The sequence below is a fragment of the Microtus oregoni genome, unplaced genomic scaffold (genome assembly GCF_018167655.1).
Source record: "Microtus oregoni isolate MIOR12 unplaced genomic scaffold, Mior012 000025F_ref0000491, whole genome shotgun sequence".
Classification (NCBI taxonomy): Eukaryota; Metazoa; Chordata; class Mammalia; order Rodentia; family Cricetidae; genus Microtus; species Microtus oregoni.
In genome coordinates this window covers 34,615,857-34,635,828 of record NW_024543084.1, presented here as the reverse complement: position 1 = coordinate 34,635,828, position 19,972 = coordinate 34,615,857, and the positions used below count along the sequence as shown (strand labels likewise).

At 42.2% G+C, this 19,972-nt stretch overlaps 5 protein-coding genes across 5 annotated transcripts in view; all 5 read right to left on the bottom strand.

Annotated features, from left to right (window-relative positions):
- LOC121462853 (ubiquitin carboxyl-terminal hydrolase CYLD-like) overlaps positions 1 to 19,972 on the bottom strand; it is a 75,571-nt gene that overhangs the window by 24,432 nt on the left and 31,167 nt on the right.
- On the bottom strand, positions 825 to 2,583 carry LOC121462848 (phosphoglycerate mutase 1-like). Its single transcript, XM_041674811.1, has one exon. The coding sequence runs from the start codon at positions 2,457 to 2,459 to the stop codon at positions 1,695 to 1,697; it is 765 nt and encodes a 254-aa protein (XP_041530745.1). The 5' UTR covers positions 2,460 to 2,583; the 3' UTR covers positions 825 to 1,694.
- Positions 6,476 to 8,234, bottom strand: LOC121462847 (phosphoglycerate mutase 1-like). The gene has a single exon (XM_041674810.1). It carries the CDS (start codon positions 8,108 to 8,110, stop codon positions 7,346 to 7,348), a length of 765 nt encoding a protein of 254 aa, XP_041530744.1. The 5' UTR covers positions 8,111 to 8,234; the 3' UTR covers positions 6,476 to 7,345.
- LOC121462846 (phosphoglycerate mutase 1-like) lies at positions 12,128 to 13,886 on the bottom strand. Its single transcript, XM_041674808.1, has one exon. The coding sequence runs from the start codon at positions 13,760 to 13,762 to the stop codon at positions 12,998 to 13,000; it is 765 nt and encodes a 254-aa protein (XP_041530742.1). The 5' UTR covers positions 13,763 to 13,886; the 3' UTR covers positions 12,128 to 12,997.
- LOC121462845 (phosphoglycerate mutase 1-like) lies at positions 17,786 to 19,544 on the bottom strand. Its single transcript, XM_041674807.1, has one exon. It carries the CDS (start codon positions 19,418 to 19,420, stop codon positions 18,656 to 18,658), a length of 765 nt encoding a protein of 254 aa, XP_041530741.1. The 5' UTR covers positions 19,421 to 19,544; the 3' UTR covers positions 17,786 to 18,655.

Genomic DNA, 19,972 nt, shown 5'->3' with positions numbered 1-19,972 from the left:
TACAGAGAAACTCTGTCTCGGGTAAAAAAAACAAAGCAAAACAAAACCCAGACTGCTAACATATTTCAAATGTATCCTCAACCCTAATAACAGTGTAGTTGAAACTGTGTTTAATATTTTAGTTCAGCAATATTGTCATATTAGCTATGATCTATTCACTGTTTCCAAAATTAACAAATATTGATGAAAAAGTCATTTCCCCTTACATATTAAACAGAGGGTACCATTATAAAGAGGACTAAAATTATAGATTACCTTCATCAATATACAATGAATTTTTGGATTTGGATTGTTGTTGTGAGTCAACAGATGACCCACTTAAGGTATAAAATAATTCAGAACTGGTTCTACTTCCAGGGTCTGAGGTAGATCCTATGGAACAAGAAAAGTTCCTTTTTTAAAAAGCCAATATGTTATAAAAAGAAATTTTATAAATAAATTAACATGCGTATGGTAGAACAACTGCTCACACAACTAATATACATATACATAATATTGTATTGTCTTCGGCTTTAAAAGTTTGGTAATTAGTCAACACAGAAGAGAGTAGGAGTAATAAAATTAATATAAAAGTTATCCGTTTATATTAAAGCTCTAAGAAACCATTCTGGTGGTCAGTGGTGACACGAGCCTTTAATCCCAGCACTTAGTAGAGGCAGGCACATCTGAGTTTGAGGCCATCCTGGTCTATTGAGCAAGTTCCAGGACACTACAGACTATCTAAAGAAATCTGGACCAAAAAAAAAAAAAAATCATTCCATGTAGTCTATTTTTCAATGTCACCTCTACTTTTTTTTTTCTTTTTTTTAAATTTTTTTTTTTTATTGCACATCACTCCTTTATTATACTGATCTGGAAAAGAAGATTTAGTATGCCCAAAACAATTTCTGGACCCACATGGTAGGGTCAAGCAGCTGGAACATGATTCAGACAGCGAAAGACAAAACCTTGGACATGATCAAGGGGCACTTCACTTCTACAAGACAAGGCAGAGGGGTCCTAACACACAGTAAGAGACACTCCTGTCCCTTGAGGACAAGGAGTTTATCCCACTTGATATGAGGAATGGCTTATTTTCTGGTGACCACATAGACTATTTCAATCACCACTAGAAACCTCAGAGGGATTTTTGTGTACTGATAAATATGTATGTACTTCTGTTTTTGTAAAAGTAAATGTAACACATAGACTTGACAGGACTGATCCCAACCTTCGGGGGCCAGCAGCTCCTTTAGGGTCAGAGAGGAAGGTAGTTCATCTTTTAAATGCAGGCTACTTTCACCTTCCACTGGAATGACTAAAGCCCCCAGTTACCTAACTGCAGAAGAGTGCAGGACAGGCTTCTCACTGGTCAGGCCACGGCATGGTTCCTCCCTGACCTCCTAAAGCAGACCCTTGTAAACAAAGGACTAAGAAAACTGTAATTACTACCTCTCAATTCTCCTGGGAGGGAGCCGTCCCTGGATGTGGACCAAGTACCTGCACCCTAGAGGTGTTACTCTGACTAGATTCTATGAAGGGAGTGGGTGCAGGGGATAAAATACTAAAACAAAATGGGAGCCACTGGTCCCCATCTGCAGCTACAACTTAAACTTAAGATCCTAAACATGGAGTCAGTGATGGGTGCTGGGAAGGGCGCAGGAGGCAGACAGGCAGGAAGGAGGGTCTCGGGGCAGAAGTCTGTCTGTGCGCCTTCACTTCTTGGCCTTGCCCTGCGCGGCCACAGCTTCCATGGCTTTCCGCACGATCTCTTCATCTCCCAGGAACTGCATGGGTTTAACGGGCTTCAAGTTCTTGTCCAATTCATAGACAATGGGAATGCCAGTTGGCAGGTTCAGCTCCATGATGGCCTCTTCTGAGAGACCCTCCAGATGCTTGACGATCCCCCGAAGGCTGTTGCCATGGGCTGCAATCAGGACTCTCTTCCCCTCTTTGATCTGGGGGACAATCTCTTCATTCCAGAAGGGCAGTGCTCTGGCAATAGTGTCCTTCAGGCTCTCACAGGACGGTAGCTGGTCCTCAGTAAGGTCTGCGTACCTGCGATCCTTACTGATGTTGCTGTAGAAGGGATGGTCAGGCTCCATTGGCGGTGGTGGGACATCGTAAGATCGCCTCCAGATCTTTACCTGTGCCTCACCATGCTTAGCAGCAGTTTCTGCTTTATTGAGACCAGTCAGCCCCCCATAGTGTCGCTCATTGAGGCGCCAGGTCCTGACCACTGGCAGCCACATCTGGTCAATAGCATCTAGGACTGTCCAGAGGGTCCGGATTGCTCTCTTCTGCACAGAGGTGAAGCAGATGTCGAATTCATAGCCAGCATCTCGCAACGCCTGTCCGCCGCGCTTCGCCTCCTCGTGGCCCGCCGGGCTCAGGTCGGCATCGAACCAGCCTCTGAAGCGGTTCTCCAGGTTCCAGGCGCTCTCGCCATGCCGGATGAGGACCGGCTTGTAGGCAGCCATGGCGGTAGGCAAGGGGATGCAGCAGAGACTGAGGCTCGCTGAGATTCCGCTCACAGCCTGCCCCACACTCGCGCCTGTGCACTTGCACACGTCCGCCCCTCTCCCGCGCACTTTCTTCCCCGAAATCTTTCCACTCGCTCTTCCGACCTCCTGTCACCTCTACTTTGATCAAATTACTGGCTCACGAATTTCACCTCTATCATTCATACCATATAACAGTGGTTTTCCACCTTCCTAATTCTGCCATCCTTTATATATACCTCAAACAGTGGCAAACCCCAACCAGAAAATTATTTTCGTTGTTACTTTATAACTGCAATTTTACCACTGTTATGAATTGCAATATAAATATCTTTCTTTTCCAATGGTCTTAAACGATCCCAATAAAAGGGTCATTCAAACCCCAAAGGGGTCACGATCCACAGGATGAAACCCCTTTGCAGTCAACAAAAGAACATCCAGCAGTGTTAAAGAGCCTAGACATACACAAAGTTTTTTCACCAAGGTTTGTGAAGTACATTCTATAATGGTCACATGATGTGGGATTCCCCTCTGCATGCTGTGAATACCATTGGTTAATAAAGAAATAGGCTTGGCCTGATAGAGTAGAACAGAGCTAGGTGGGGAAAACTGAATGCTGGGAGGAAGAAGGGCAGAGTCAGTGAGAAGTCATATAGCCCCACAGGAGATGCCAGAACTTTACCTGGTCAGCCACAGCCTAGTAGCAATACACAGATTAATGGAGATGGATTAATTTTAGATGAGTTAGCCAGAAATATGCTTAAGCTATTGGCCAAACAGTATTGCAAATAATATGGTTTCTGTGTGATTATTTTGGGGCTGAGCAGCTGGGAAAAAACAAGAGGTCACGTAAAAAAAGTCACACAAGAAAAAAACTGCCGAATGATGCACTTCTCAGAACTCATCCCATTAATAAGTGGCTCATCATTATAATTTCCCTTCATAAACTTCAAATGTGATCATACAAGCTGATGAACAAATTAAGTTAAAAAACATTCAGGTTTTGGGTGGATATATGGCTCAGGATTAGAGTCCTATATTAGTTTGTGTAAGATGCCAGATTTGATGCAAACACCAAAATATAAAAATAAAAAAGTAATCTCAGTGTCTGGAACAATACCTGAGTAAAAAAGTACTTACCTAGCTTATAAGGTTCTGTTGACTTTGATCCCCAACATTACAAAAGAAATAATTTATTTTTTTTAGATTTACAATATAAACATCTTAGAATTTTATTAACACAATTTCTTGTTCTTTGTAGTTTAGGAGGATGGACCTCCGAGGCTCTGTGCCCTCATTAGGGATGTGGTGGAATATTCGGCCTGTGCCTGTCAATGGCCTGACAATGCAGCCCACGACCCATATGACCAGGGGTACTTTCCTCCTTTCAGGAGAAGGCCAGGATCACCTCAAGCACCAAGACTAGGAAGCCTGATGACGACAAGAAGACATGATTTCAAGTCTAGCATCTCTCATGCACTGCTTGAGCTGGAGATGAACTCAGATCTCAAGGCACAGCTTGGAAACTCAGTATCACCCACCACAGCCAAGGAAACTGAAGCTGGTGATGGTCAGAAAGCAATCCTTATTTTAGCACCAGTTTCTCAGAAGAAATCTTTCCAGAAAATCCAAGTCCGGATGGTTCATGAATTAGAGAAAAAGTTTAGTGGCAAGCATGCAGTCTTCACTGCTCAAAGAAGATTCTGCCCAAGCCAACTCAGAAAAGCTGTACAAAAAAATAAGCAAAAGCACCAAAAGCTGCACCCTGGCAGCTGTACATGACACCATCCTTGGGGACTTGTTCTTCCCAAGTGAAACGGTGGATACTCCGTGTGAATGCATGGCAGTCAGCTCCTAAAGGTTCATTTAGACAAAGCTCAGCAGAACAAGCAGAACACAGGTCGAAACTTTTTCTGGTGTGTATTAGAAGCTCCCTCCCTCCCTCTCTCTCTCTCTCTCCCCCTCTAGTGTTTTTCGCTGGAACTTGCTCTGTCAACCAGGTTGTCCTCAAACACAGAGATCCACGTGCCTTTGCCTCCTGAGAGCTGGGATTGAAGGCGTGTAACACCGCCAGCTGTTCTCTCTTATCCAAATAAAAAGCTCCCTCCACAGCTCATAGGCTGGCCATTTCAGTGGATTCTTTACTACATCCTCACTTCAAATCATGTACATAAAATTTTAGTTGACATAAAGTGTAGGAACAAACTATATGTATACATATATATATATATATATATATATATACATATACACACACACACAAACAATAACATATAGCTTATTTAACATCTTGGAGAATCATATTATCTTATTGTAAATTACCAAGAATGGGCTCCATACCTGTAACCTTTGGTTCATTAATACTAGATGAACCTTTGTCACCATCATCTCTTGACATAAAGGCAAGTTTGGGAGGCCTCCTTTCCGGTGTCATGCTCTCTGAAACAGTAAACATACTTTTTAACTATATATGGAAGAAACATAGTTTAGCATAAAAAACAAAGAAATCCTTTCCAACAAAAAAGGCACAATCTTTATAGTCTTACAGATTCTCTTTAAAGACTCCACAGTACTGAAAGGTAATTTCTCAGGTGAAAAAAAATCAACACTGTACTTAAAAATATAATTTCTGTAAGAAAATATAATCATCAGTTATCAAAAGGCTTTAATTTTTGAAAAGTTAGTCAGAAGCAGTCAATTTTATTTGAAGTTTTAAAAAGCTTTAAAGAAAACCTTATTCATACTTTTCGTCACATTTTCCAGATCAGCATGACCAAAACAACCCTACACATTACAGTGTTTTACATTCAAGCGTTTATGGAGGGTTTCAAGATAAACATGGACAATCTTGTTTACTGTAAAAACCGGAGCCTTTACATGCCCACGTGCCTGGATAACCTCTAACCAATGTGCTGCACTAAACTGACTTGATAAAACTTTCTCAGCCACCCAAGTATGCTGGATCAGTGTATTTCACAGAACACAGCTTGATAAAATCTTGGGTAGGAGACAAATCAGAGTTAGGAATGGACTCAGTACTAGTATGTTTCCACTTTTAAGCATAACATGCATTAAGAATAACAGATATGTATACAAACAAATGCAAACAGGAAAAGCAGAGAATTACACACAAATCAATAATGCAAGTTCTAGGACAGCAAGGACTTTCTATACAGAGAAACTCTGTCTCGGGTAAAAAAAACAAAGCAAAACAAAACCCAGACTGCTAACATATTTCAAATGTATCCTCAACCCTAATAACAGTGTAGTTGAAACTGTGTTTAATATTTTAGTTCAGCAATATTGTCATATTAGCTATGATCTATTCACTGTTTCCAAAATTAACAAATATTGATGAAAAAGTCATTTCCCCTTACATATTAAACAGAGGGTACCATTATAAAGAGGACTAAAATTATAGATTACCTTCATCAATATACAATGAATTTTTGGATTTGGATTGTTGTTGTGAGTCAACAGATGACCCACTTAAGGTATAAAATAATTCAGAACTGGTTCTACTTCCAGGGTCTGAGGTAGATCCTATGGAACAAGAAAAGTTCCTTTTTTAAAAAGCCAATATGTTATAAAAAGAAATTTTATAAATAAATTAACATGCGTATGGTAGAACAACTGCTCACACAACTAATATACATATACATAATATTGTATTGTCTTCGGCTTTAAAAGTTTGGTAATTAGTCAACACAGAAGAGAGTAGGAGTAATAAAATTAATATAAAAGTTATCCGTTTATATTAAAGCTCTAAGAAACCATTCTGGTGGTCAGTGGTGACACGAGCCTTTAATCCCAGCACTTAGTAGAGGCAGGCACATCTGAGTTTGAGGCCATCCTGGTCTATTGAGCAAGTTCCAGGACACTACAGACTATCTAAAGAAATCTGGACCAAAAAAAAAAAAAAATCATTCCATGTAGTCTATTTTTCAATGTCACCTCTACTTTTTTTTTTCTTTTTTTTAAATTTTTTTTTTTTATTGCACATCACTCCTTTATTATACTGATCTGGAAAAGAAGATTTAGTATGCCCAAAACAATTTCTGGACCCACATGGTAGGGTCAAGCAGCTGGAACATGATTCAGACAGCGAAAGACAAAACCTTGGACATGATCAAGGGGCACTTCACTTCTACAAGACAAGGCAGAGGGGTCCTAACACACAGTAAGAGACACTCCTGTCCCTTGAGGACAAGGAGTTTATCCCACTTGATATGAGGAATGGCTTATTTTCTGGTGACCACATAGACTATTTCAATCACCACTAGAAACCTCAGAGGGATTTTTGTGTACTGATAAATATGTATGTACTTCTGTTTTTGTAAAAGTAAATGTAACACATAGACTTGACAGGACTGATCCCAACCTTCGGGGGCCAGCAGCTCCTTTAGGGTCAGAGAGGAAGGTAGTTCATCTTTTAAATGCAGGCTACTTTCACCTTCCACTGGAATGACTAAAGCCCCCAGTTACCTAACTGCAGAAGAGTGCAGGACAGGCTTCTCACTGGTCAGGCCACGGCATGGTTCCTCCCTGACCTCCTAAAGCAGACCCTTGTAAACAAAGGACTAAGAAAACTGTAATTACTACCTCTCAATTCTCCTGGGAGGGAGCCGTCCCTGGATGTGGACCAAGTACCTGCACCCTAGAGGTGTTACTCTGACTAGATTCTATGAAGGGAGTGGGTGCAGGGGATAAAATACTAAAACAAAATGGGAGCCACTGGTCCCCATCTGCAGCTACAACTTAAACTTAAGATCCTAAACATGGAGTCAGTGATGGGTGCTGGGAAGGGCGCAGGAGGCAGACAGGCAGGAAGGAGGGTCTCGGGGCAGAAGTCTGTCTGTGCGCCTTCACTTCTTGGCCTTGCCCTGCGCGGCCACAGCTTCCATGGCTTTCCGCACGATCTCTTCATCTCCCAGGAACTGCATGGGTTTAACGGGCTTCAAGTTCTTGTCCAATTCATAGACAATGGGAATGCCAGTTGGCAGGTTCAGCTCCATGATGGCCTCTTCTGAGAGACCCTCCAGATGCTTGACGATCCCCCGAAGGCTGTTGCCATGGGCTGCAATCAGGACTCTCTTCCCCTCTTTGATCTGGGGGACAATCTCTTCATTCCAGAAGGGCAGTGCTCTGGCAATAGTGTCCTTCAGGCTCTCACAGGACGGTAGCTGGTCCTCAGTAAGGTCTGCGTACCTGCGATCCTTACTGATGTTGCTGTAGAAGGGATGGTCAGGCTCCATTGGCGGTGGTGGGACATCGTAAGATCGCCTCCAGATCTTTACCTGTGCCTCACCATGCTTAGCAGCAGTTTCTGCTTTATTGAGACCAGTCAGCCCCCCATAGTGTCGCTCATTGAGGCGCCAGGTCCTGACCACTGGCAGCCACATCTGGTCAATAGCATCTAGGACTGTCCAGAGGGTCCGGATTGCTCTCTTCTGCACAGAGGTGAAGCAGATGTCGAATTCATAGCCAGCATCTCGCAACGCCTGTCCGCCGCGCTTCGCCTCCTCGTGGCCCGCCGGGCTCAGGTCGGCATCGAACCAGCCTCTGAAGCGGTTCTCCAGGTTCCAGGCGCTCTCGCCATGCCGGATGAGGACCGGCTTGTAGGCAGCCATGGCGGTAGGCAAGGGGATGCAGCAGAGACTGAGGCTCGCTGAGATTCCGCTCACAGCCTGCCCCACACTCGCGCCTGTGCACTTGCACACGTCCGCCCCTCTCCCGCGCACTTTCTTCCCCGAAATCTTTCCACTCGCTCTTCCGACCTCCTGTCACCTCTACTTTGATCAAATTACTGGCTCACGAATTTCACCTCTATCATTCATACCATATAACAGTGGTTTTCCACCTTCCTAATTCTGCCATCCTTTATATATACCTCAAACAGTGGCAAACCCCAACCAGAAAATTATTTTCGTTGTTACTTTATAACTGCAATTTTACCACTGTTATGAATTGCAATATAAATATCTTTCTTTTCCAATGGTCTTAAACGATCCCAATAAAAGGGTCATTCAAACCCCAAAGGGGTCACGATCCACAGGATGAAACCCCTTTGCAGTCAACAAAAGAACATCCAGCAGTGTTAAAGAGCCTAGACATACACAAAGTTTTTTCACCAAGGTTTGTGAAGTACATTCTATAATGGTCACATGATGTGGGATTCCCCTCTGCATGCTGTGAATACCATTGGTTAATAAAGAAATAGGCTTGGCCTGATAGAGTAGAACAGAGCTAGGTGGGGAAAACTGAATGCTGGGAGGAAGAAGGGCAGAGTCAGTGAGAAGTCATATAGCCCCACAGGAGATGCCAGAACTTTACCTGGTCAGCCACAGCCTAGTAGCAATACACAGATTAATGGAGATGGATTAATTTTAGATGAGTTAGCCAGAAATATGCTTAAGCTATTGGCCAAACAGTATTGCAAATAATATGGTTTCTGTGTGATTATTTTGGGGCTGAGCAGCTGGGAAAAAACAAGAGGTCACGTAAAAAAAGTCACACAAGAAAAAAACTGCCGAATGATGCACTTCTCAGAACTCATCCCATTAATAAGTGGCTCATCATTATAATTTCCCTTCATAAACTTCAAATGTGATCATACAAGCTGATGAACAAATTAAGTTAAAAAACATTCAGGTTTTGGGTGGATATATGGCTCAGGATTAGAGTCCTATATTAGTTTGTGTAAGATGCCAGATTTGATGCAAACACCAAAATATAAAAATAAAAAAGTAATCTCAGTGTCTGGAACAATACCTGAGTAAAAAAGTACTTACCTAGCTTATAAGGTTCTGTTGACTTTGATCCCCAACATTACAAAAGAAATAATTTATTTTTTTTAGATTTACAATATAAACATCTTAGAATTTTATTAACACAATTTCTTGTTCTTTGTAGTTTAGGAGGATGGACCTCCGAGGCTCTGTGCCCTCATTAGGGATGTGGTGGAATATTCGGCCTGTGCCTGTCAATGGCCTGACAATGCAGCCCACGACCCATATGACCAGGGGTACTTTCCTCCTTTCAGGAGAAGGCCAGGATCACCTCAAGCACCAAGACTAGGAAGCCTGATGACGACAAGAAGACATGATTTCAAGTCTAGCATCTCTCATGCACTGCTTGAGCTGGAGATGAACTCAGATCTCAAGGCACAGCTTGGAAACTCAGTATCACCCACCACAGCCAAGGAAACTGAAGCTGGTGATGGTCAGAAAGCAATCCTTATTTTAGCACCAGTTTCTCAGAAGAAATCTTTCCAGAAAATCCAAGTCCGGATGGTTCATGAATTAGAGAAAAAGTTTAGTGGCAAGCATGCAGTCTTCACTGCTCAAAGAAGATTCTGCCCAAGCCAACTCAGAAAAGCTGTACAAAAAAATAAGCAAAAGCACCAAAAGCTGCACCCTGGCAGCTGTACATGACACCATCCTTGGGGACTTGTTCTTCCCAAGTGAAACGGTGGATACTCCGTGTGAATGCATGGCAGTCAGCTCCTAAAGGTTCATTTAGACAAAGCTCAGCAGAACAAGCAGAACACAGGTCGAAACTTTTTCTGGTGTGTATTAGAAGCTCCCTCCCTCCCTCTCTCTCTCTCTCTCCCCCTCTAGTGTTTTTCGCTGGAACTTGCTCTGTCAACCAGGTTGTCCTCAAACACAGAGATCCACGTGCCTTTGCCTCCTGAGAGCTGGGATTGAAGGCGTGTAACACCGCCAGCTGTTCTCTCTTATCCAAATAAAAAGCTCCCTCCACAGCTCATAGGCTGGCCATTTCAGTGGATTCTTTACTACATCCTCACTTCAAATCATGTACATAAAATTTTAGTTGACATAAAGTGTAGGAACAAACTATATGTATACATATATATATATATATATATATATATACATATACACACACACACAAACAATAACATATAGCTTATTTAACATCTTGGAGAATCATATTATCTTATTGTAAATTACCAAGAATGGGCTCCATACCTGTAACCTTTGGTTCATTAATACTAGATGAACCTTTGTCACCATCATCTCTTGACATAAAGGCAAGTTTGGGAGGCCTCCTTTCCGGTGTCATGCTCTCTGAAACAGTAAACATACTTTTTAACTATATATGGAAGAAACATAGTTTAGCATAAAAAACAAAGAAATCCTTTCCAACAAAAAAGGCACAATCTTTATAGTCTTACAGATTCTCTTTAAAGACTCCACAGTACTGAAAGGTAATTTCTCAGGTGAAAAAAAATCAACACTGTACTTAAAAATATAATTTCTGTAAGAAAATATAATCATCAGTTATCAAAAGGCTTTAATTTTTGAAAAGTTAGTCAGAAGCAGTCAATTTTATTTGAAGTTTTAAAAAGCTTTAAAGAAAACCTTATTCATACTTTTCGTCACATTTTCCAGATCAGCATGACCAAAACAACCCTACACATTACAGTGTTTTACATTCAAGCGTTTATGGAGGGTTTCAAGATAAACATGGACAATCTTGTTTACTGTAAAAACCGGAGCCTTTACATGCCCACGTGCCTGGATAACCTCTAACCAATGTGCTGCACTAAACTGACTTGATAAAACTTTCTCAGCCACCCAAGTATGCTGGATCAGTGTATTTCACAGAACACAGCTTGATAAAATCTTGGGTAGGAGACAAATCAGAGTTAGGAATGGACTCAGTACTAGTATGTTTCCACTTTTAAGCATAACATGCATTAAGAATAACAGATATGTATACAAACAAATGCAAACAGGAAAAGCAGAGAATTACACACAAATCAATAATGCAAGTTCTAGGACAGCAAGGACTTTCTATACAGAGAAACTCTGTCTCGGGTAAAAAAAACAAAGCAAAACAAAACCCAGACTGCTAACATATTTCAAATGTATCCTCAACCCTAATAACAGTGTAGTTGAAACTGTGTTTAATATTTTAGTTCAGCAATATTGTCATATTAGCTATGATCTATTCACTGTTTCCAAAATTAACAAATATTGATGAAAAAGTCATTTCCCCTTACATATTAAACAGAGGGTACCATTATAAAGAGGACTAAAATTATAGATTACCTTCATCAATATACAATGAATTTTTGGATTTGGATTGTTGTTGTGAGTCAACAGATGACCCACTTAAGGTATAAAATAATTCAGAACTGGTTCTACTTCCAGGGTCTGAGGTAGATCCTATGGAACAAGAAAAGTTCCTTTTTTAAAAAGCCAATATGTTATAAAAAGAAATTTTATAAATAAATTAACATGCGTATGGTAGAACAACTGCTCACACAACTAATATACATATACATAGTATTGTATTGTCTTCGGCTTTAAAAGTTTGGTAATTAGTTTGGTAACACAGAAGAGAGTAGGAGTAATAAAATTAATATAAAAGTTATCCGTTTATATTAAAGCTCTAAGAAACCATTCTGGTGGTCAGTGGTGACACGAGCCTTTAATCCCAGCACTTAGTAGAGGCAGGCACATCTGAGTTTGAGGCCATCCTGGTCTATTGAGCAAGTTCCAGGACACTACAGACTATCTAAAGAAATCTGGACCAAAAAAAAAAAAAATCATTCCATGTAGTCTATTTTTCAATGTCACCTCTACTTTTTTTTTCTTTTTTTTAAATTTTTTTTTTTATTGCACATCACTCCTTTATTATACTGATCTGGAAAAGAAGATTTAGTATGCCCAAAACAATTTCTGGACCCACATGGTAGGGTCAAGCAGCTGGAACATGATTCAGACAGCGAAAGACAAAACCTTGGACATGATCAAGGGGCACTTCACTTCTACAAGACAAGGCAGAGGGGTCCTAACACACAGTAAGAGACACTCCTGTCCCTTGAGGACAAGGAGTTTATCCCACTTGATATGAGGAATGGCTTATTTTCTGGTGACCACATAGACTATTTCAATCACCACTAGAAACCTCAGAGGGATTTTTGTGTACTGATAAATATGTATGTACTTCTGTTTTTGTAAAAGTAAATGTAACACATAGACTTGACAGGACTGATCCCAACCTTCGGGGGCCAGCAGCTCCTTTAGGGTCAGAGAGGAAGGTAGTTCATCTTTTAAATGCAGGCTACTTTCACCTTCCACTGGAATGACTAAAGCCCCCAGTTACCTAACTGCAGAAGAGTGCAGGACAGGCTTCTCACTGGTCAGGCCACGGCATGGTTCCTCCCTGACCTCCTAAAGCAGACCCTTGTAAACAAAGGACTAAGAAAACTGTAATTACTACCTCTCAATTCTCCTGGGAGGGAGCCGTCCCTGGATGTGGACCAAGTACCTGCACCCTAGAGGTGTTACTCTGACTAGATTCTATGAAGGGAGTGGGTGCAGGGGATAAAATACTAAAACAAAATGGGAGCCACTGGTCCCCATCTGCAGCTACAACTTAAACTTAAGATCCTAAACATGGAGTCAGTGATGGGTGCTGGGAAGGGCGCAGGAGGCAGACAGGCAGGAAGGAGGGTCTCGGGGCAGAAGTCTGTCTGTGCGCCTTCACTTCTTGGCCTTGCCCTGCGCGGCCACAGCTTCCATGGCTTTCCGCACGATCTCTTCATCTCCCAGGAACTGCATGGGTTTAACGGGCTTCAAGTTCTTGTCCAATTCATAGACAATGGGAATGCCAGTTGGCAGGTTCAGCTCCATGATGGCCTCTTCTGAGAGACCCTCCAGATGCTTGACGATCCCCCGAAGGCTGTTGCCATGGGCTGCAATCAGGACTCTCTTCCCCTCTTTGATCTGGGGGACAATCTCTTCATTCCAGAAGGGCAGTGCTCTGGCAATAGTGTCCTTCAGGCTCTCACAGGACGGTAGCTGGTCCTCAGTAAGGTCTGCGTACCTGCGATCCTTACTGATGTTGCTGTAGAAGGGATGGTCAGGCTCCATTGGCGGTGGTGGGACATCGTAAGATCGCCTCCAGATCTTTACCTGTGCCTCACCATGCTTAGCAGCAGTTTCTGCTTTATTGAGACCAGTCAGCCCCCCATAGTGTCGCTCATTGAGGCGCCAGGTCCTGACCACTGGCAGCCACATCTGGTCAATAGCATCTAGGACTGTCCAGAGGGTCCGGATTGCTCTCTTCTGCACAGAGGTGAAGCAGATGTCGAATTCATAGCCAGCATCTCGCAACGCCTGTCCGCCGCGCTTCGCCTCCTCGTGGCCCGCCGGGCTCAGGTCGGCATCGAACCAGCCTCTGAAGCGGTTCTCCAGGTTCCAGGCGCTCTCGCCATGCCGGATGAGGACCGGCTTGTAGGCAGCCATGGCGGTAGGCAAGGGGATGCAGCAGAGACTGAGGCTCGCTGAGATTCCGCTCACAGCCTGCCCCACACTCGCGCCTGTGCACTTGCACACGTCCGCCCCTCTCCCGCGCACTTTCTTCCCCGAAATCTTTCCACTCGCTCTTCCGACCTCCTGTCACCTCTACTTTGATCAAATTACTGGCTCACGAATTTCACCTCTATCATTCATACCATATAACAGTGGTTTTCCACCTTCCTAATTCTGCCATCCTTTATATATACCTCAAACAGTGGCAAACCCCAACCAGAAAATTATTTTCGTTGTTACTTTATAACTGCAATTTTACCACTGTTATGAATTGCAATATAAATATCTTTCTTTTCCAATGGTCTTAAACGATCCCAATAAAAGGGTCATTCAAACCCCAAAGGGGTCACGATCCACAGGATGAAACCCCTTTGCAGTCAACAAAAGAACATCCAGCAGTGTTAAAGAGCCTAGACATACACAAAGTTTTTTCACCAAGGTTTGTGAAGTACATTCTATAATGGTCACATGATGTGGGATTCCCCTCTGCATGCTGTGAATACCATTGGTTAATAAAGAAATAGGCTTGGCCTGATAGAGTAGAACAGAGCTAGGTGGGGAAAACTGAATGCTGGGAGGAAGAAGGGCAGAGTCAGTGAGAAGTCATATAGCCCCACAGGAGATGCCAGAACTTTACCTGGTCAGCCACAGCCTAGTAGCAATACACAGATTAATGGAGATGGATTAATTTTAGATGAGTTAGCCAGAAATATGCTTAAGCTATTGGCCAAACAGTATTGCAAATAATATGGTTTCTGTGTGATTATTTTGGGGCTGAGCAGCTGGGAAAAAACAAGAGGTCACGTAAAAAAAGTCACACAAGAAAAAAACTGCCGAATGATGCACTTCTCAGAACTCATCCCATTAATAAGTGGCTCATCATTATAATTTCCCTTCATAAACTTCAAATGTGATCATACAAGCTGATGAACAAATTAAGTTAAAAAACATTCAGGTTTTGGGTGGATATATGGCTCAGGATTAGAGTCCTATATTAGTTTGTGTAAGATGCCAGATTTGATGCAAACACCAAAATATAAAAATAAAAAAGTAATCTCAGTGTCTGGAACAATACCTGAGTAAAAAAGTACTTACCTAGCTTATAAGGTTCTGTTGACTTTGATCCCCAACATTACAAAAGAAATAATTTATTTTTTTTAGATTTACAATATAAACATCTTAGAATTTTATTAACACAATTTCTTGTTCTTTGTAGTTTAGGAGGATGGACCTCCGAGGCTCTGTGCCCTCATTAGGGATGTGGTGGAATATTCGGCCTGTGCCTGTCAATGGCCTGACAATGCAGCCCACGACCCATATGACCAGGGGTACTTTCCTCCTTTCAGGAGAAGGCCAGGATCACCTCAAGCACCAAGACTAGGAAGCCTGATGACGACAAGAAGACATGATTTCAAGTCTAGCATCTCTCATGCACTGCTTGAGCTGGAGATGAACTCAGATCTCAAGGCACAGCTTGGAAACTCAGTATCACCCACCACAGCCAAGGAAACTGAAGCTGGTGATGGTCAGAAAGCAATCCTTATTTTAGCACCAGTTTCTCAGAAGAAATCTTTCCAGAAAATCCAAGTCCGGATGGTTCATGAATTAGAGAAAAAGTTTAGTGGCAAGCATGCAGTCTTCACTGCTCAAAGAAGATTCTGCCCAAGCCAACTCAGAAAAGCTGTACAAAAAAATAAGCAAAAGCACCAAAAGCTGCACCCTGGCAGCTGTACATGACACCATCCTTGGGGACTTGTTCTTCCCAAGTGAAACGGTGGATACTCCGTGTGAATGCATGGCAGTCAGCTCCTAAAGGTTCATTTAGACAAAGCTCAGCAGAACAAGCAGAACACAGGTCGAAACTTTTTCTGGTGTGTATTAGAAGCTCCCTCCCTCCCTCTCTCTCTCTCTCTCCCCCTCTAGTGTTTTTCGCTGGAACTTGCTCTGTCAACCAGGTTGTCCTCAAACACAGAGATCCACGTGCCTTTGCCTCCTGAGAGCTGGGATTGAAGGCGTGTAACACCGCCAGCTGTTCTCTCTTATCCAAATAAAAAGCTCCCTCCACAGCTCATAGGCTGGCCATTTCAGTGGATTCTTTACTACATCCTCACTTCAAATCATGTACATAAAATTTTAGTTGACATAAAGTGTAGGAACAAACTATATGTATACATATATATATATATATATATATATATATATATACATATACACACACACACAAACAATAACATATAGCTTATTTAACATCTTGGAGAATCATATTATCTTATTGTAAATTACCAAGAATGGGCTCCATACCTGTAACCTTTGGTTCATTAATACTAGATGAACCTTTGTCACCATCATCTCTTGACATAAAGGCAAGTTTGGGAGGCCTCCTTTCCGGTGTCATGCTCTCTGAAACAGTAAACATACTTTTTAACTATATATGGAAGAAACATAGTTTAGCATAAAAAACAAAGAAATCCTTTCCAACAAAAAAGGCACAATCTTTATAGTCTTACAGATTCTCTTTAAAGACTCCACAGTACTGAAAGGTAATTTCTCAGGTGAAAAAAAATCAACACTGTACTTAAAAATATAATTTCTGTAAGAAAATATAATCATCAGTTATCAAAAGGCTTTAATTTTTGAAAAGTTAGTCAGAAGCAGTCAATTTTATTTGAAGTTTTAAAAAGCTTTAAAGAAAACCTTATTCATACTTTTCGTCACATTTTCCAGATCAGCATGACCAAAACAACCCTACACATTACAGTGTTTTACATTCAAGCGTTTATGGAGGGTTTCAAGATAAACATGGACAATCTTGTTTACTGTAAAAACCGGAGCCTTTACATGCCCACGTGCCTGGATAACCTCTAACCAATGTGCTGCACTAAACTGACTTGATAAAACTTTCTCAGCCACCCAAGTATGCTGGATCAGTGTATTTCACAGAACACAGCTTGATAAAATCTTGGGTAGGAGACAAATCAGAGTTAGGAATGGACTCAGTACTAGTATGTTTCCACTTTTAAGCATAACATGCATTAAGAATAACAGATATGTATACAAACAAATGCAAACAGGAAAAGCAGAGAATTACACACAAATCAATAATGCAAGTTCTAGGACAGCAAGGACTTTCTATACAGAGAAACTCTGTCTCGGGTAAAAAAAACAAAGCAAAACAAAACCCAGACTGCTAACATATTTCAAATGTATCCTCAACCCTAATAACAGTGTAGTTGAAACTGTGTTTAATATTTTAGTTCAGCAATATTGTCATATTAGCTATGATCTATTCACTGTTTCCAAAATTAACAAATATTGATGAAAAAGTCATTTCCCCTTACATATTAAACAGAGGGTACCATTATAAAGAGGACTAAAATTATAGATTACCTTCATCAATATACAATGAATTTTTGGATTTGGATTGTTGTTGTGAGTCAACAGATGACCCACTTAAGGTATAAAATAATTCAGAACTGGTTCTACTTCCAGGGTCTGAGGTAGATCCTATGGAACAAGAAAAGTTCCTTTTTTAAAAAGCCAATATGTTATAAAAAGAAATTTTATAAATAAATTAACATGCGTATGGTAGAACAACTGCTCACACAACTAATATACATATACATAGTATTGTATTGTCTTCGGCTTTAAAAGTTTGGTAATTAGTTTGGTAACACAGAAGAGAGTAGGAGTAATAAAATTAATATAAAAGTTATCCGTTTATATTAAAGCTCTAAGAAACCATTCTGGTGGTCAGTGGTGACACGAGCCTTTAATCCCAGCACTTAGTAGAGGCAGGCACATCTGAGTTTGAGGCCATCCTGGTCTATTGAGCAAGTTCCAGGACACTACAGACTATCTAAAGAAATCTGGACCAAAAAAAAAAAAAATCATTCCATGTAGTCTATTTTTCAATGTCACCTCTACTTTTTTTTTCTTTTTTTTAAATTTTTTTTTTTATTGCACATCACTCCTTTATTATACTGATCTGGAAAAGAAGATTTAGTATGCCCAAAACAATTTCTGGACCCACATGGTAGGGTCAAGCAGCTGGAACATGATTCAGACAGCGAAAGACAAAACCTTGGACATGATCAAGGGGCACTTCACTTCTACAAGACAAGGCAGAGGGGTCCTAACACACAGTAAGAGACACTCCTGTCCCTTGAGGACAAGGAGTTTATCCCACTTGATATGAGGAATGGCTTATTTTCTGGTGACCACATAGACTATTTCAATCACCACTAGAAACCTCAGAGGGATTTTTGTGTACTGATAAATATGTATGTACTTCTGTTTTTGTAAAAGTAAATGTAACACATAGACTTGACAGGACTGATCCCAACCTTCGGGGGCCAGCAGCTCCTTTAGGGTCAGAGAGGAAGGTAGTTCATCTTTTAAATGCAGGCTACTTTCACCTTCCACTGGAATGACTAAAGCCCCCAGTTACCTAACTGCAGAAGAGTGCAGGACAGGCTTCTCACTGGTCAGGCCACGGCATGGTTCCTCCCTGACCTCCTAAAGCAGACCCTTGTAAACAAAGGACTAAGAAAACTGTAATTACTACCTCTCAATTCTCCTGGGAGGGAGCCGTCCCTGGATGTGGACCAAGTACCTGCACCCTAGAGGTGTTACTCTGACTAGATTCTATGAAGGGAGTGGGTGCAGGGGATAAAATACTAAAACAAAATGGGAGCCACTGGTCCCCATCTGCAGCTACAACTTAAACTTAAGATCCTAAACATGGAGTCAGTGATGGGTGCTGGGAAGGGCGCAGGAGGCAGACAGGCAGGAAGGAGGGTCTCGGGGCAGAAGTCTGTCTGTGCGCCTTCACTTCTTGGCCTTGCCCTGCGCGGCCACAGCTTCCATGGCTTTCCGCACGATCTCTTCATCTCCCAGGAACTGCATGGGTTTAACGGGCTTCAAGTTCTTGTCCAATTCATAGACAATGGGAATGCCAGTTGGCAGGTTCAGCTCCATGATGGCCTCTTCTGAGAGACCCTCCAGATGCTTGACGATCCCCCGAAGGCTGTTGCCATGGGCTGCAATCAGGACTCTCTTCCCCTCTTTGATCTGGGGGACAATCTCTTCATTCCAGAAGGGCAGTGCTCTGGCAATAGTGTCCTTCAGGCTCTCACAGGACGGTAGCTGGTCCTCAGTAAGGTCTGCGTACCTGCGATCCTTACTGATGTTGCTGTAGAAGGGATGGTCAGGCTCCATTGGCGGTGGTGGGACATCGTAAGATCGCCTCCAGATCTTTACCTGTGCCTCACCATGCTTAGCAGCAGTTTCTGCTTTATTGAGACCAGTCAGCCCCCCATAGTGTCGCTCATTGAGGCGCCAGGTCCTGACCACTGGCAGCCACATCTGGTCAATAGCATCTAGGACTGTCCAGAGGGTCCGGATTGCTCTCTTCTGCACAGAGGTGAAGCAGATGTCGAATTCATAGCCAGCATCTCGCAACGCCTGTCCGCCGCGCTTCGCCTCCTCGTGGCCCGCCGGGCTCAGGTCGGCATCGAACCAGCCTCTGAAGCGGTTCTCCAGGTTCCAGGCGCTCTCGCCATGCCGGATGAGGACCGGCTTGTAGGCAGCCATGGCGGTAGGCAAGGGGATGCAGCAGAGACTGAGGCTCGCTGAGATTCCGCTCACAGCCTGCCCCACACTCGCGCCTGTGCACTTGCACACGTCCGCCCCTCTCCCGCGCACTTTCTTCCCCGAAATCTTTCCACTCGCTCTTCCGACCTCCTGTCACCTCTACTTTGATCAAATTACTGGCTCACGAATTTCACCTCTATCATTCATACCATATAACAGTGGTTTTCCACCTTCCTAATTCTGCCATCCTTTATATATACCTCAAACAGTGGCAAACCCCAACCAGAAAATTATTTTCGTTGTTACTTTATAACTGCAATTTTACCACTGTTATGAATTGCAATATAAATATCTTTCTTTTCCAATGGTCTTAAACGATCCCAATAAAAGGGTCATTCAAACCCCAAAGGGGTCACGATCCACAGGATGAAACCCCTTTGCAGTCAACAAAAGAACATCCAGCAGTGTTAAAGAGCCTAGACATACACAAAGTTTTTTCACCAAGGTTTGTGAAGTACATTCTATAATGGTCACATGATGTGGGATTCCCCT